Raw genomic sequence first — 15,931 nt, 5'->3', positions numbered from 1 at the left:
CAACGGGCGCGTCGACTGAAAGGTGCCCTTGTTTGCGCCACAAGCACGGAATCAGCTGATCGAAGCCGCCCTGCAGCCACGTTCCAAGCTCGACGTCCTTTTATTGCTCGGGATTCCTTTTGTTTACCGTCATGAATCATTCTGGCATTAAAGGTGACAGCCAAGACCACCTTCCACGTGGAAAAGGTCACGCACACATTTGAGTCATTTCAGCGTACGTGCGCGCACGCACGCTCTCCGCTGTCGCGGGCGAACTAGACGGTACTAATCACACGCCGCCGTGCCGATTGGACGACGTGACGACCCGGAGTTCATGCAGCCGAACTTTGTGTTTATATTGCGGGTGTTGTTTTCCCAACTCCCTCGCTCGTTACGCAATCCGCCTGCCCCCTTTTGTTTATCAACGGGCCGGTGACGTCAGCCAGCCAGCCAGCTCGTCTGAGCAGCAGCCTCGTCGCGGGTGGCGTTCACGCAGACTAGGCTCGCGGACTGCAAGTGGAGCGCACACACACACACACACACACACACGGGCTCACGACTCGCTAACATTGCTGGCGGCCGTCGTGGGGGGGAAAAAACAACAACAACAACAAGTAAAGCAGGAAGACGACTCCAGTCAGTTGCGTTGTCGCGACGCCTGAATGTGTGCTGATAAGGCAGACACAGCACGTCCGGCATTGACTTGAGCTTTATATGCAACCCGCCCTGCTCGCCATACACAACCATGTCCGAGGCTGCTAACGCTACTTCCACAGACAACAACGGCGACTCCGGGCTGAACGGTAAGCTACATGTGACCACATTTCGAGCCTGCTACACCGTGTCTGCGATTTAGCCGAGCCCCCCCGAGTACGCGTTGGGCAACGGGTTTTTGTGCTTAATAGCACGTTTAGAATATTTTCTACCGAATGCTCTCGGTTTTTGCCCATTTCTGTCCCCCCCGTTCCCCCTTCGTCGCTGTGAAACTACATGGGGGAAGGGGCAGCGGTATTTTTTTTGCCTGTTTATTGACGCTCGTCGGGCCAATAGTGTCCCGTCTTATCAAAACGGGCAGACGCATTGTCCAATCAGCGGTCGGAAAGAGGGGCGTAGGTGGGCTTAAGGTTTTGTCAACAAGGCGAAATGGAAGAATTGGCGAAAATGGGGGACAGCGAGACGTTGGCGCTCTACGTGTCCTCCTGGCCGACCAGTGACACGTTTACCTCTCGCCGCCACTCATTTCTGCTCGGCGGCTGGCAGTTTAATATGTGCGCGGTGCGTTGGCTTATGAAAATAACCGGCGCTAATTTTAAAGTAATCTTTAAAAATAAATGACCTACTTATTTAACATCTGACATTTATGATGGCTATCAGTGGGCATTTGCTGCATTATGTCAAGTCTGTAGATATATGTAGGGCCTGAGCAACAGCTATTGAAAGGGGATAGGCCCGATTCTCATAAGAGGGAGGTAAACAAAGCCATGTTTATGGCTGCACCGTCTCAGGGGCCCGTTGCAGAGAGCTGTGTGGATTTTAGTGTTAGCACACTTGGAGGGGGGCGGGGGGGTGGGGGGGATAGAGGATAACTTGCTGTACTATTTCTGGATGCAGTGACAAGGGGACAGATGTCTTGGATGTGAGTCAGGTGGGGAAAGAGTTACAACACGCTCCTGTGTTCGCACACAGCGGGTGGTTGATGCATTGCTACACACTGGCGGTGTATCAAATATTCCGGCTACTTGTCAGCTCTACCTGAAGTGACAAATTGCGCGTGCCTCCCGGCAGGATTCTGCTGTGACTTGTCGCCACCTCAAACTAGTTTGTGACTAAACACTGCAGCGGCGTTGCGTGTCTTTTAACTTTGTCCCAGTATTACCGGATCAGATCAGACACTATTTTCTGTTTGTGGGTGCCATGTTATGTATTTGTTTTAGCACTCTAGCTAAAAAACAACAAAAAAAGAACAAAATAAATATTATCGTTACTTTGCAAGAGATTTTCGACCGCTTCTGTCCACGATGAGACCCGGCTGAAGGGACAGAAAGACCTTGTGCTTATCATGAGCAGGGCCCGGCGCAGTGCTCTTGTTATCTGAGACTGTTATTTTTGGACTTTTTCCTGGAGCTGTGACATCAGTGCCATAAACATTTTTATCTAATACATGGGATCTACAGAGGTGGGAGGCATCCTGGGCCATCCTGTCAGAACCCGCGCCTGTGTAAATCAAAGTGGGTTGAGGTGGCCGGGTGGGTTGCCTCTTCTAAAGTCCCCCACTGCCACCGCCACCACCGCCACCACAACAGCTGATAAGAGCTCAGTGGTCAGAATGTTCGGGCGTGCCGGCGCTGCGACCAGCCGCTGTGGTTTTGGGCTACGGAGCTAAAACAATGGGTGGGGGGGTGGGGGGTCGTCAGCGGCGGCTGTGTGTTCTGCAGAAGGAGTGCTTGGCCTAGGCCCTGGGGCGAGGGTGGGGGGTTGGGGACCACCTAAGCAGAAGGTAACAACTGACCTGATTTGTGAACTCCTAGAAGCTCACAGGTGTGGGTCCAGCGTTGTGGACACGCTGGGAACGACGCCACTCCAGTCCCGTTTTTATTGAGCAGTGACTGCGAGAGCGACTTTATTTATCTAATCTTTGATTTATTTCACCAGCACCTCAACTCCCCGCTGCTCTCTGCACCTCCGCTGCGGCCCACCTGCCCCTGCCTGTGTGCGTGTGAGTGTGTGTTTGCGCAACCCAGCTCGCACATTGTGGGAATCCTCGGCTGCCGATCCATGCGGGAGCTCACGTAGCAGAGGCCACAGCCTCGTATATCAGCATCGAGGTCCACGAGGAACCACGGTGCACAGGCAGGCAGGCATTTATGGCCTTCTCATCATCACATGGCAGTAAAGAGAGCTTTACCCAAACCACCTCCCTGCAGCCCGGAGCTGCTCTCACCCATTCTGTCGTCCCGCCCCGACACAAGATGAGGGAGTCGCTTTGATGTGTGTGACAATGAGTCCCCCCTCCACCCCCAGCCACTGTCGCTCCCAGTGGTTTCCATTTAGCGGAATTTGCATCGGAATAAAAAGAAAAGTCACGTGCGGTTGCCAAAACTGACTAATCATTCAGGCGTGCCGGTCGCCAGCTCCCCGCTGGTTCATTGCACCTGGACACTAAAGACTGTGATGAGTCAGATGACGCTTGTGAGAAGGTCTCTAGACGGGGACAATGGATGCTGTGCCTTGTCATTCAACAGAGGTGATCAAGGCACGTGTTGGCACGTGAGACAAAGACGGCAAAACTCCACATCTTCGGTGTGTCTGTTCAAAGGATTCAGGCCTTTCTTTTTTTGTTTGCTCGTTGGGAGTGTGTTGCCATTGTGCTAGTTTGACCCACTGCTTCCACTACTTAGCAGACAAATGTTTAACGTTGAACAAATAGCAGAAGCTCCTTGTCGTGCTCGAGAGATTTTATTCACCTTTAATCTGATGTGCAAATTCAGTTGGTCGAACGCAAAGTAGTGCGGGTGGGAACTCCGGGGGCCGCTGTTTGCTCAGGCTGCTAGTCTGACCTGTAGAGACGGGGGAATCTGCGGGAGTTCTGGCAGGCACCAGTGTCATAAACCCCTCTTCTTTACCTTGGATATCTATACCTGGGATCTGCATGGTGGGAGGCGTCCCCTGGCAGATCAGAGGCAGCGGTAGGAGGCGTCTCATCGCGTCTGCTTCCTCTCAACCTTACCTCATGTTTCTGATCGTTGGTCCGTTACATGAAAACTGTTGCTTTGACCAAAACCAGAAAAGGTAGGTTTTTTTTTCCATCCCGCCATGTGTGAAGAGCAGTGTCACGCTGTCCATTTTGTTTTGTTACCAGCAGCGCTTTTTTCACAAATTTAGCCAACAGACGGCTGCTGTGTTGTTTTTCAGACATTGGGGCATCGCTATTTAAACGTCCTGCCTGTCTTGGTAACCAAGTGTTGACAGTTCATTAACAAAGACCTTCCTTTTTTTTTTTTTTTTTTTTAAATTGATTTTGCTATGTAAAACAAACACAAAGTAGAAAGTCTTTCCTGGAGTGAGGTTTTTGAGTGCCCTCCAGGTGCAGCTGCCAGGGCAATAATGAAAAGCCCTCTCGCTGGAAGTGGACTCTTACTCTTACAGGATCAATCTGACTGCTTCAGAAACGGCCTAACGCTGACTCGCTCGCGCCTCCCGTCTCCTCCAACAGGCTCCTGGGTGGAGTTGGAGATGAACCGGGCCGCAGCCGCGTCGGCCCCCTCGGAGGCCCAGGCGCCGGGCCTGCTGCCCCTCCCCCAGGTGGAAGAGGAGGAGGTGATGGCGGGCGGGCTGGAGCACGTGCCCTCCTCGTCCTCCATCCACAACGGCGACATGGAGAAGATCCTGCTGGACGCCCAGCACGAGTCCAGCCGCAGCAACTCCTCCTGCGACAGGTAGGGGGCGCGGGGAGTCTTTGGGTGACGACGCACGACCTCTGACCTCCCCGCTTGTTTCCGGCGTGGAATCGACACAACACGCACTGAGCCCAGTGCGGTGACTCAATAGGATGACCTGCGAGCCGTGAGCACGCCTTTCATCCGCAAGTCACAGGATAAATGGTGTTTGAGCTCAGGCCCGCTATGGCCGCTAATCCCCTTTGCGTCGTGAACGGTTGAGGAAACAGGGATTCCAACCCCTGGATCAAAAGCTCCGCATGAATCACGAGTTTCTCGGGCGTGCGCAGGCCCCGGGCCATCGGCCGCCGAGGTCCCGAGGAGGCCGTGCGCTGTTGACTCCTGTTATGAACCACTTCGTCTAGGGGAAAATGGTTGGTAACAAAAATGGGACCACCAAACAAGTTCTGCGAATAGGTTTCAAAATTAAGATGTTTTTAAAGGTTTTAACAAAGAATAATTACAACACACAACAACAACAGACGAAGGGCAGCGGGTGGCGCCAAATCAATAACTTAATAAAAACAAATTATACTTATCGAGACAGACACAACCATCCCGAAAAAGGGACGCCACCCATAAACCTAAACAGAAAAGGTTACAGAACAACAAGGGGAAACTAAACCCCAAAGAAAACCCAAAACTAAACCTAGAGCCCAAAAATCCTAACACACAAATACATAAACACGAGGGTCAAAACAGGGCAAGGGTACGAGTGCCGAGTGCTACCTAGTACAAACACGGGAGTCGAATAGGGTAACGAGTGCTGCACGTAGAAACAAACGGGGGACGAGTGCTGCACGTATCGAACATTAAACCTAAACAAACACGCGGGCTTACAGCCACCCTCAGACTGCGCCCCAGACAGGGTACAGCGCTAACAGCCACAATCAGACTGCGCCCCCGAGTTCCGGAACACGGACGCTTTTATCAGCGGTGACTCCCAATTGCGCAGGTGGCGGCGATCAGCAAATCACGGTGGGCGGAGGCAGGAACTCCCCAGTTGATGACGCTGATGCCGCTGTTGTTCGGGGAACCACCTGGCAAACGGAGTTGGGAGACACACACATACACACACACACACACACACACACGAACCAACATACACACGGCAAAGACGGCAGCCGTAACACTCCTGTCCAGCCCCAGAAGGACGCCTGCTTGCAAAGCCAAAACACAGTCACTCCCCAACTGTGTGCTCAAGTCATTGTTGTGTCTTCTCTTTTTTTCTTCATTTTTTTCCTATGATTTGTTTGGATAAGGACCACACTAAAAAATTGCTTTAACCGTCTGGGGTGAAACTCTTGGTCAATAGCGAGTGGGTGGGTGGAAAAAAAATAAAAAGATTGGGGAAGGCAGAGAGGAAGAGGAAGTTCACTGGGGTTAGCATGACTGGAGGGGCAGTCTGCACAGTTAATGAGGAAGACAACACACACACACACACACACACACACACACAGGAGGACATTACAACACCGCTTTCTATTGCAAAGGTCTTCTGTGTTTTTCGAAATGCAACTTCCAGAAGTAGCTTTCTGCTATTTCTCACAACTAAACGCTAACCTGATGCAGTGGTGGGCAATGCATTATCCTGCAGTACAACAACACAGTAATATATGAAGACAACAAGATGTGTAGAAGAGGTGAATGTAAGCGCTGAGGAGCAGGCAACAGATAAACTCTGGCTCCCTCCCTCATTAAATCCATGTTGATAACATCATGTGAGCGTTTAGCAGCAGTCCACTGCAGAGGATTGCAGAGAATTAGGCTGATACGCGGGTCTGTACTGCTGTTTTAGGAAAAGGATTAGAGATGGTGTATTTACACTCACCAGCCGCTTTTCGACGCAAACCATTCAATCGCATGTTCACGCAACTGGCTGATCGGCCAATCGGAAGGCAGCAGCTCAACACATCCAGGCCTGCAGACCAACTGAAGTTCAAAGCAAGACGGAGGACATGAAAGCAGAGGGGATTTAAGTGACTGTGAGCGTGTTGATCATAGTTGTTGCTGATCTACTGGGATTTCCACACACGGCTGCTGGGGAGAGTTGCCCCCCATCATCCCACATGACCAAGATGAGCGATGCACTCCCAGCACGCTGACTGACGCTCGCAATCAAATTGACTTCACGTCTTTGTTTTGTTTTGACTTTTGCCCGCACTGCGCTCGAGAAAAACAAAAACAAAAAAACAAAACACTTCCTGATCCTTCAACTGCTGGAGTGTTTACCAGAGGCTTATCAGCCGGCCGGACGGTCAGCTGCCTGCGAGTCACCTGACTGTGCCTGTCGGCAGTTCCTCCTGTTTACATCCTGCCCCGGCGGCGGAGTCGTAACGCGATCGGCCGTTGGGCAATGGCAGGAGTCTTTGTTGCATGCCGTCTGGAGGGAGCGCGAGCGCCTGCGAGGTCGGCAGCGGTCTGACGCTGAATGCCATGCACCACGCCTGTGTTTCCCCCTGAACGCTCTGCCAGTGAAGAATTCACTTCAAGGCAGGATAAAGCAACTCTGGGAAATGAGTGACTTGGGTGGACACTTTGCCCAGCACAAAAGCCCTTCTAATTTCTATCCCTGCGTGTCGGTGCGTCACCTGCACGTTTCAAACACAAGATTTGCAAGGCATTGCTTCCTGCCAGCGGGTGGCGCCAGACGCACCTCCCGCCTGCTCAGCGCGGGCTGCTGCAGGAATCTGTCCCGCGACCTCAACTCACGTCGCCTTGTCTCCGCCCCCACAGCCCCCCGCGGCCCCACAGCCCCCAGGACGAGGGTCAGATCATCTTTGACGTGGACAGCAGGAGAGACAGCCAGGTAAGAAGCTGTCTCCACGGCAACAGCAGTGGCTCCACCTGGCTGGCTGTGTGTGTGTGTGTGTGTGTGTGTGTGTGTGTGTGTGTGTGTGTGTGTGTGTGTGTGTGTGTGTGTGTGTGTGTGTGTGTGTGTGTGTGTGTGGAGTTTAGTGTCTGTGCAGATCACTTACCACGCCCAGTGTCTTTCCCCTCTACCCCCCAACAACAACAACAACAACAACAACAACAACACACTTCTGATCCTGATCTGTCTTGCTGCTCTCTCTGTGCTTTGTTTGCTTCCCCAGTCAGAGGAGGACGTGTTGGAAAAAGAGCGGGACATGGACATCCTGATGAAGGACGCCGACTGGGTCGCCGACTGGTCCAGTCGGCCGGAAAACATTCCCCCCAAGTAAGTCTCTGGGCTTGGCAAACACACCGGCGAACGTGGCGTTTCCATGGCTGCTAAACACACACAGCTGCTCCTCGTTGTCCCGGCGGAGCGCTCAGTCGCCATGGCAATTAAAAGTTTGCCCCGGACCCCCCCCCCCCCCACACACAAAAAAAAAAAGAAAAATATCTGCTGATGCAACCCTTTAGCCGAGACGGAAAGTTAATTGATGCAGAAGTTTGCCGCTTGCACCGCAGTCTGCAGTGGCTTCCCGCACCACAACGACAAGCAGCGAGTGGAAGGACCAAAGTTAAAGGGCGAGGTTGCCAGACTGGCCAACCAGTTACGCTTTTCACGTAGCTCTCGACGACAACCTAATAACCTCGAAGTGGACTCTTCGCCGATCCTCCCTGTGTGTTCTGCCGTGAAAATAACAAGTAAAATAACGATGGCCGTGTTTCCACTGGCTCTACTTGGTTGGTGCCAGCGCTGCTCGGTAAGGTACGGCTCGGTAGGGACATGTTTCCACTGGCTTGGTAACAACCTGAGCGTGGGCGGAGTTACGGCTGCAAGGCGGATCGAAGGTCCCTGGACGTTTGTTGTGCCTTCCATGTCCCCAGAAGCAGAGGATTTACTTTTTGTATTGGCTGTGTTTCTTTGCAAGACATTTTAATAGGGCTTAGAATGATGTTGCTTAGTACTGTTGACTTGTATCAAAACACTGTCTGGCAGAGAAAATATGGACGCTGCAACGATCACTTGAGTCTCAGTCGTTTATTATTAAACAAGAATATCTGCAACAACCTCAGTCCACACAAAGCACAAAACAGCAACAGCTCCATTCAACCAGTGCTAACACGCTGGCAGTGTGAAAATCGCTATAAGGAGCAAAACTTGCGAGTCAGAGCCGCTGCCTCTTCAGTTTGGCTGCCAGCGAACACAACACACATAACAAGCAGAGCAGAGAGTTAGCGGTGGTGGCTAACAGTTCATCCACATGATTCAGCAGCTGTGCATATAACCTTCAAACTAATGTTGCTTGAGGTCACAGTACACTCACAGTCCTCATACATGTTTTCAAATATTGCCGTGGGCGACTATTCTCTCGTCGTCCACCGGGGGGCCGAGTCGAGGCCGCAACCCTCCCGTTGCCCACCAGCCGGTGTTCCATCGCATCCGCACTAGGCTGAACAAACCTCCAACATTTTCTCTGTTCGTTCCACTCCGGCGGTTGTGGTCCTTGGTGCTTCGGCAGTCGCTCAGCAGTCTCTCTGCATTTTCTTTCCATTGGAAGACTTTTTCCATTGCGTGTCGCTCCGTCCGTCCAGCTCTCTGTCAGCTTTTTCTTCGGCCACCGAGAAAAAACAAAAACCCCGTCTGCGGCTCCTCGTGCAGACATGGTACAGTTTCATAAGCATTTCAGTTTTTAATACATGAACATGTAAAAGTCCACACTCGGGGCATTTAAAAATGCAGTTTTTTTGTCTTTCGGGACCAAAACGGTAACCTTGGAACCGTGTAGGCGTGGAAACACGCCATACAATCCCATCACGTGATCGGAAATTTGCAATCAACATTGAGTTGTACATTCTGTGTATTTCTATGTATATTTTTGTGTTAATCACTTTGTTTGAGCATGTTATGCAATGGGTACTAAACCTCTTCAGTGCAGTGCGTTGCATTCAAAAGATTAAAGGAGGTCAAGTTAAGTTCGCAGTGTTTATTTTACGTGTGTTCTGATGAAGAAGCTGAACCTCCCAAACCTTTAGTGGGTCGCATACGTGGAGTGGATAATTTCTTCCCATTGCTGCACTCCCTGCACTCCAGCCAGTTCTGGGTTACTGCAGCCCTCTGTAATTACTCACAAGTTTTCCAACTATTCACAAACAGTGATTTTCTGCCGCGATGACCTAAAGGGCCGCTGATTGTTGTTTTTGGTGAGGATTTTCCAGCCTTTCTGGGGCCTTCAAATCAAAGTCACTTCACTTTTCATCAGGAGCGTCAAGGGTTCAAGAGGTGTTTCAGCTCCCGTTGCCCTGCAGTCTGGCTTTCTAAAGTGTGACTCTGGTCTTTCACCCTCAGGGAGTTTCACTTCCGTCACCCCCGGCGCTCCGTGACCCTCAGCATGAGGAAGACTGGCGCCATGAAGAAAGGTGGCATCTTCTCCGCCGAGTTCCTCAAAGTCTTCATCCCGTCGCTGCTGCTATCACACATCCTGGCCCTGGGCCTGGGGTAAGAAGAACCGAGGGCTGAACACCCACTTCTCATTGTTTTCTTTTGAAACGGTAACAATATGCCACCAGAATGAGAAAACACCACCTTGGACCCATTCATCTCACTCCACTGGTCAGAAAATGTGGGCCAGTGCTCTCTTCTCTGAGAGTCAGACCATTTGTGATGTCACAAAGGGCCTATCTTGGAAAACCTTAAGGACTCTGTTATCCAGTCGCTCACTGACAAAAAGCGCCCACATGCACTTTTTACACTGGATTTGAAATAAAAGAATGAATTACAACTAAATGGAACCCAGCCCTCGCAGACGTCCCATCATCAGCTGCTGTCCAGCTGTTGTGTCTCAGTGCCTGGCTGTTGTGTCTCAGTGCCTGGCTGTTGTGTCTCAGTGCCTGGCTGTCTCCCTCCCCTTGGGCGACGCCACATCATGGTTAATTGGAATTTCCCAGTAAATCGTTCCTGAAAAGGCTCTGCCCGTTCTGCTTCCTGTTCTGCTGCTCCATCATACACAGTGCGCTACACCAGGGGTTCCCAAATTCTTCTAGGCCATGCCCACCCCCCCCAAATAGCGTAACCTTCTGGCGGGGGAACCTCTTCACAAACCAACAGACTATGGTGCAAAATCTGTTGACAACTTCTAGAATGTCTTCCCTTGCTTTTATTTGCTATTCATTCCTGCATTTGTTCAGAATAAGAATACTGTCAACTACCAGGTTGAAATCATGGCCCTTTTTCTGTATGGCTGATGCTAAACATATGATGACTCATATTTTCTTTCTGTAGTTGGCCAATTGTTAATTTTTTTTTTTTTCATAAACCTGTCAAGTTTGCACTACCTTGGCCTGCCTGAAGAACAAATCACCTTGATAAATGGCCCAAACCAGCACATCACACACACACAATGCCATGAATGATGTTTCTGACTGGCAGGCAATCATATGATACATTATTATAGATTGCATTCAATAATAATGGTTAAACAGTAACACGTAACAAAATGTTTATGATGTAAAGAATCAAGAGTCTGAAGACTTCAAGTATAATCTCCTTCTGTACAGTTACCAACAATCTACATATATACGCTTCCTTCTGCGCGTGCGCCGTTCCATCCTGGTCAAAAATTACATTTCTATTTACTTTCATTGACTTGTTTTTACTAAAAAAAAAAAAAAAACCTCATGAATAGAAATGATCGCAATAATTTGTTAACTAATATTAAGGCAAGGACCAATTTCATATCAATGTTCCATGTATTCAACCAGTAAACGTCCCAGATGCAAATAATGGTCAATAGAGGGAGCTACGAAGCCATATTTTCCATAGTTTCATAATGCGCGTGCCAGACTGCAGCTGTTGTCTGGAAAAAGCTGCGCACCTGCTGACTGCGTGTCCGCGACAACAAGCGTTCCGCACAAGCCGAATGCCTGGGACGGCCACGCTCCGCTCGTACCTGATGAACTCCTCCCTCCCCTCCGCCGCCGCCGCCAGCGTCTGTGTCCTGGCCGAGAGCTCTTGTTTTTGAAACAGAGTTTTAAGTCTTGCATGCACATGATGAAATTATGGGGGGGTGGGGGGGATTTTCCTAGATGTCAGAGGAGTTCTCGGTGGGCCGGTGTAATCTCCGAAATAAACACAAATATTCCTCTTGACGGCCTCCTTCTTCCCAGTAGTTTGAGGCGTGAGCTGCCCGTAGCGACCCAGTTCACAGTATTGGCTCCCCCTACAGTCTATCTTGAGGCACTGCTCATACCTCTGGGCTGCACAGTGCTGGAGCCTCTCCCAGCTGTCCACATGGTGAAAGGTTGTTGACACTGTCAAACTCAAGCTTTCAGGTGGAATTTCAAAATGCAGACTGAACTTCTGGTGAACTTCATTGACCTTTTATTGGTTTTCGAATTGAACTTATCCAATCCAACCATTGGGGGTCTCAGTCCTTATTGCTTAACATGCTGTTGTCTAGCTTTATATGTACACACACATACATATATATATATATATATATATATATATATATATATATATATATATATATATATATATATATATGTATTGGTTTTCGAATATATATATATATATATATATATATATGTGTGTGTATATATATATATATGTATGTGTGTATATATATGTATATATATTCCTTTATTTCAGACCCAAGAGATCCATATCACAGTAAAAAAAAAAAAAAAAAAAAAGGGAAGACATAGAGGGGATAAATAAATAAATAAATAAATAAAATAAAAATAAATGAATAAATAAAATTAAAAAAATCATTCACCCGGCAATTTATTTGAGATGAAGAAAGAAAAACACTGCATCCTTAAATGCCCGTCTTTTGCAATATAATATTACTATAGCTTGTACCTTTTCACCTAGCTTTACACATATATTTCACCCTTTGTGGATAGTGTACATGTTTCTGGGTCCACTCTCCTGTTTCTGGGTCCACTCCCCCCCCCAACTAAAAGTCTGTGTAGTGCCATACAGTTGAAAATATCGCAACATTAAATTGTTTGTGGGTCGGAAAAGAAACCAAGAACAACCTTTTTTTTTTTTCCTTGGCCACCATCACTCTCCTGTGTTTGTGACCAGCAAACTCAGAACATTTTATAAACATGTTTGTTACACGAGTCTTGCCAACAACAATGCAGTGCAAAGAAAAATAAATGTGGGTTTAAAATCTGGCCCATGACTGCATCCGCATTTCTGTTGCCGAGTGGCGCTAACCACGAAATTAAACAAAACCTGATTTATTTATGGCTTTTCCTATTGCGCGAACAAGCAAGCAGCCAACAGCCAAACATGGCTTCAGACTCGCCTTTTTTCCGCCCTTTGGTCCCAAGAGCCAAGTCGCGTTCTTCTTCTCTTCTTGCAATACACAAAACTATCGGAAGGTGGATTCATCAAATGTGCATATATTCATTTCTAATCTTAACCAGCGCCTTGTGTCTGCCCCCTTCCACCCTGAACAGAGTTTACATCGGGAAGAGGTTGACCACGCCCCCCGCCAGCTCCTTCTGAGCCCCCCAACCTGAAGAAAAGTGCCTGGGAAGTTGAGTCGTCGGAGGAGGTTTTGGCTGCCGCCGCGAGAGACGCCCAACCCAACCGCTCCTCCCTCTGCCCCGCCTGCTCCCCCTCCCACCCCCCCTCCTGAGATATGACATGTCCTCAGGAGAAATGCATCCACCTTTTCCCCTTCCGCCCCCGCCCCCCCCCCACCTTCCCCGTTCCCCCTCCTCTCCCCCTTAAATTGCTTGTCTGTAAATATCCTCCCTGCTCATTTCCTTCACTCGTACGTAGAAGCTCGTCAGAAACAATTGAAATGGGGAAAAAAAAAAGGACTTGCTCATGTTGTGCGCTCCCTCCCTCTGCGCAGAACAAGGTCAAATGTTTGTAATGGGGGGGGGTCACCAGACGTCGATCATCTCGTTGCCGAGGGAGGACCGCTCCCTTTTTTAGGACTTGACCACGGATTGTGCCAGCAGCTCCATCTAGAAAAGGGTTCTAGCGGGAAATCATGCCTTTGGAAAGTGGCCGGTTTGTTCTATTTCTTAAGCTACTGTCTTTTCTTTTAACGATCATAATAATGATGATAATAATAATAATAATAATTTATTTGACAGCCGTGGTGGTTTTGAGAGAGTTTGTCGTGATCCTTAGAGGGGTTTCTTTTCTGGTTGCTAAGTGACAAGGAGGATTCCCGGTGTCTGAACGGAAACCAGGAATCCCATTCAACTCCTTTCTTCTCTCGTTGCTAAGTGACAATAACTGGAAGCCAGGGTGTAGATTGTGCGTCTCCCCCTCCGTGCAGCGTACACACTAACAGTATTTTGTGGTTGTTTTTTGTTTTGTCGGGGTCGCAGCGTTCAGCCGTCTGTCCTTGTGCCGATTCTTCAACATATCTTGGAGCTGCTGCACAGCTCGTTAACGGTGACTCCAGATTGGGCTGCAAGTTTTCTACTGTTTTGTGGGATTTGAAGTGAAGTTGGAATCATTTTATTATTATTTTCACGAGGCGATAAAAGGCAAAGACAAAGAGTGCGACAGCCCCGTTTTTTTTTTTTTTTTTTTAAACACTCCACCTTTATTTTGCCAAAGCCGATGTACTTTGCGTCAGACGTGGCACGCTAATGAACTGAAGGGAGATTTTTTTCTTCACCTAACGAGGCGTCTAATTATTAATATTTGCAGGCTGTAGGTCAGCATGTTCAGTCGGGTCTGCGGCATGATGTCTGAACACCTTCGCATGAAGACCTTCCAGACCTGAGACAAGAAGAAGTTGACATTTTAAAGTGCAATCAACTAGCAGATCCCAACAGGTGTTTATTGGCAGGGTGTGTTTTTATATTGGTTTTATTATTTTTATTTTATTTAAAAAAAAAAAAGAGCAGACACTGAATAAAAATAAACAATCCCATTCCCCATTTTCTCACCTTAATATGTTTTAAAAGCAATGAAACCTTGTAACCAAAGGAGAATTTTTCCCGCACACATTTAGCTACTTGTTGACTTGACTCTTTTTTTTTTAAAAAAAACATCCGTTAAAGCCTTTCCGGGACACCACTAAACTGCAGACACTATTCTAGCCAGCAGGTTGATCGTGGGATGCTGGGTTTGACCGACTCTTGAACCGCCAGCACTGTGGTGTTGCTACTCGGTAGCGAGTCCGTCTTGTTTTTTTTCTGCCCGTGTTTTAAATGTGCTGCGTCCAGCGGCATCTTTTCTCCATTCTTTGTCGTGTTTTTAGTTGTTGGATTTTGTCTCCCCCCCACCCCACCCCCCGGCATTGCAGAAAGATTGTGAACGCGCAGAGCGGCAGCCGAGTTTGAAGCCTGAGGTTGATGAGAAAGTGGGAATAGAAGGCCCCATCGTTGACGGCAGGTCCTAATGTGAATGAAGGCGTGGAAAGCTTTTTTTTTTTCTTTTTCTTTTCCCCTCAGACTGCGATGCTCTAACAGTAGTCGTTGTATTGACGCCTTTTGCTTTGATTTTCTTATTCCCTTAACATTGGAAAGAAAAAAAAAATACTTTGTCATTAAATATTACCTGAGTGAAGCTGATCAATGCGTGTGCATCTCTGTAGGTGGACAATTCTGAAAAGCGCATGTGTTATATAGGAATACCACGGTCTTATTTTTTTTTAAAAGTAGAGTTTAAAACCTTTTGCTGAGAGATCCCAAGAAATTCTTATTTCATGTTCCTGACTGACGTGGTTGTTGATCAGTCTGGGAAGGAGAACAGACCTCAGGTCAGTCTTTCATTAATTACATTTGTGAGTGGACAACTTTAAACTATTATTATCCCAGAGTGTCAGTTAACAATAAGATATTATTACACACTACCAGTCAAAAGTTTGGACACACCCTGTGTCTTTCTTTCTCATGGCTGTTGACATGGCAGGTTCTCACTGAAGGCATCCAAACTACGTATGAACACACATGGAATTATGTGGGAAACACTAAAAGTCAAAAATAACTCAAAATAAACACTCATCATTAAAAGCATATTTAGAGTTATTTAACGTGTTTTTCTCTGCTGCATAATTGCATATATCTTGCTCATATATTTGATGTCTTCAGTCTCTATCTGCGGTGTAGAAGATATAAAAATAAGTTGCATGAGCAGTTGTCTCCAGAACTTCGGCGGTGTGCATTTGAGGGATTTAGGGGCCGAGAAACTTGACTCGTGTTCAACCCTGGTCTTGTGTGACATTTGCTCAGCCAAACCTGTTTATGACTCCTTGTGCCATAAATTAAGTTTACAGTGTCGGGTTTCTCTTTTTAACACCCAGGCATGAAACCCTCAACCCCGTCTGACCTGGATGTTTGCAACCAGAGAGGGGGCACCCCTGCTGGGAGACCCCCTCGCAGTTTTTAGCGAGCATCAGAACGGGGCAGGAAGTTCTGACTGTCGGCACGGCGAAGGTGGACCTTGAGTGTGTTTTCAATCTCGCACCAGCGGCCCCCCAGTCTTCAGGTCTGTCGATAAAGATGGATGGATTCATGTTGAAGTCAACCCCTGAATACCAGTTTGGAAGCCCTGAGATTGGTTTCATGTCAGCTTCCTGTTAAGCCGACGACAGTTGGCTACCAAACTTTAGCTACTG

General features: G+C 48.3%; 1 protein-coding gene and 1 long non-coding RNA gene across 2 annotated transcripts; one reads left to right on the top strand and one right to left on the bottom strand.

Annotated features, from left to right (window-relative positions):
• The first annotated feature begins 219 nt into the window (after positions 1-219).
• Positions 220-14,885, top strand: bnip3lb (BCL2 interacting protein 3 like b). Its single transcript, XM_076029868.1, has 6 exons — positions 220-782; positions 4,193-4,415; positions 7,152-7,224; positions 7,511-7,614; positions 9,676-9,825; positions 12,798-14,885. Exons 1-6 carry the CDS (start codon positions 725-727, stop codon positions 12,844-12,846), a joined length of 657 nt encoding a protein of 218 aa, XP_075885983.1. The 5' UTR covers positions 220-724; the 3' UTR covers positions 12,847-14,885.
• On the bottom strand, positions 9,911-10,279 carry LOC142889893 (uncharacterized). Its single transcript, XR_012927020.1, has 2 exons — positions 10,218-10,279; positions 9,911-10,175 (listed from the first exon to the last, which is right to left on the bottom strand). It is a non-coding gene; the product is annotated as an uncharacterized LOC142889893 (long non-coding RNA).
• Positions 14,886-15,931: the final 1,046 nt, after the last annotated feature.

The sequence above is a fragment of the Nelusetta ayraudi genome, unplaced genomic scaffold, assembly GCF_046127955.1.
Source record: "Nelusetta ayraudi isolate G7.1 ecotype Tasmania unplaced genomic scaffold, CSIRO-AGI_Nayr_v1 ptg000026l, whole genome shotgun sequence".
NCBI classification, from domain to species: domain Eukaryota; kingdom Metazoa; phylum Chordata; class Actinopteri; order Tetraodontiformes; family Monacanthidae; genus Nelusetta; species Nelusetta ayraudi.
Note: the sequence above shows the minus strand (reverse complement) of the source record. Positions and strands in the feature narration are given on the sequence as shown.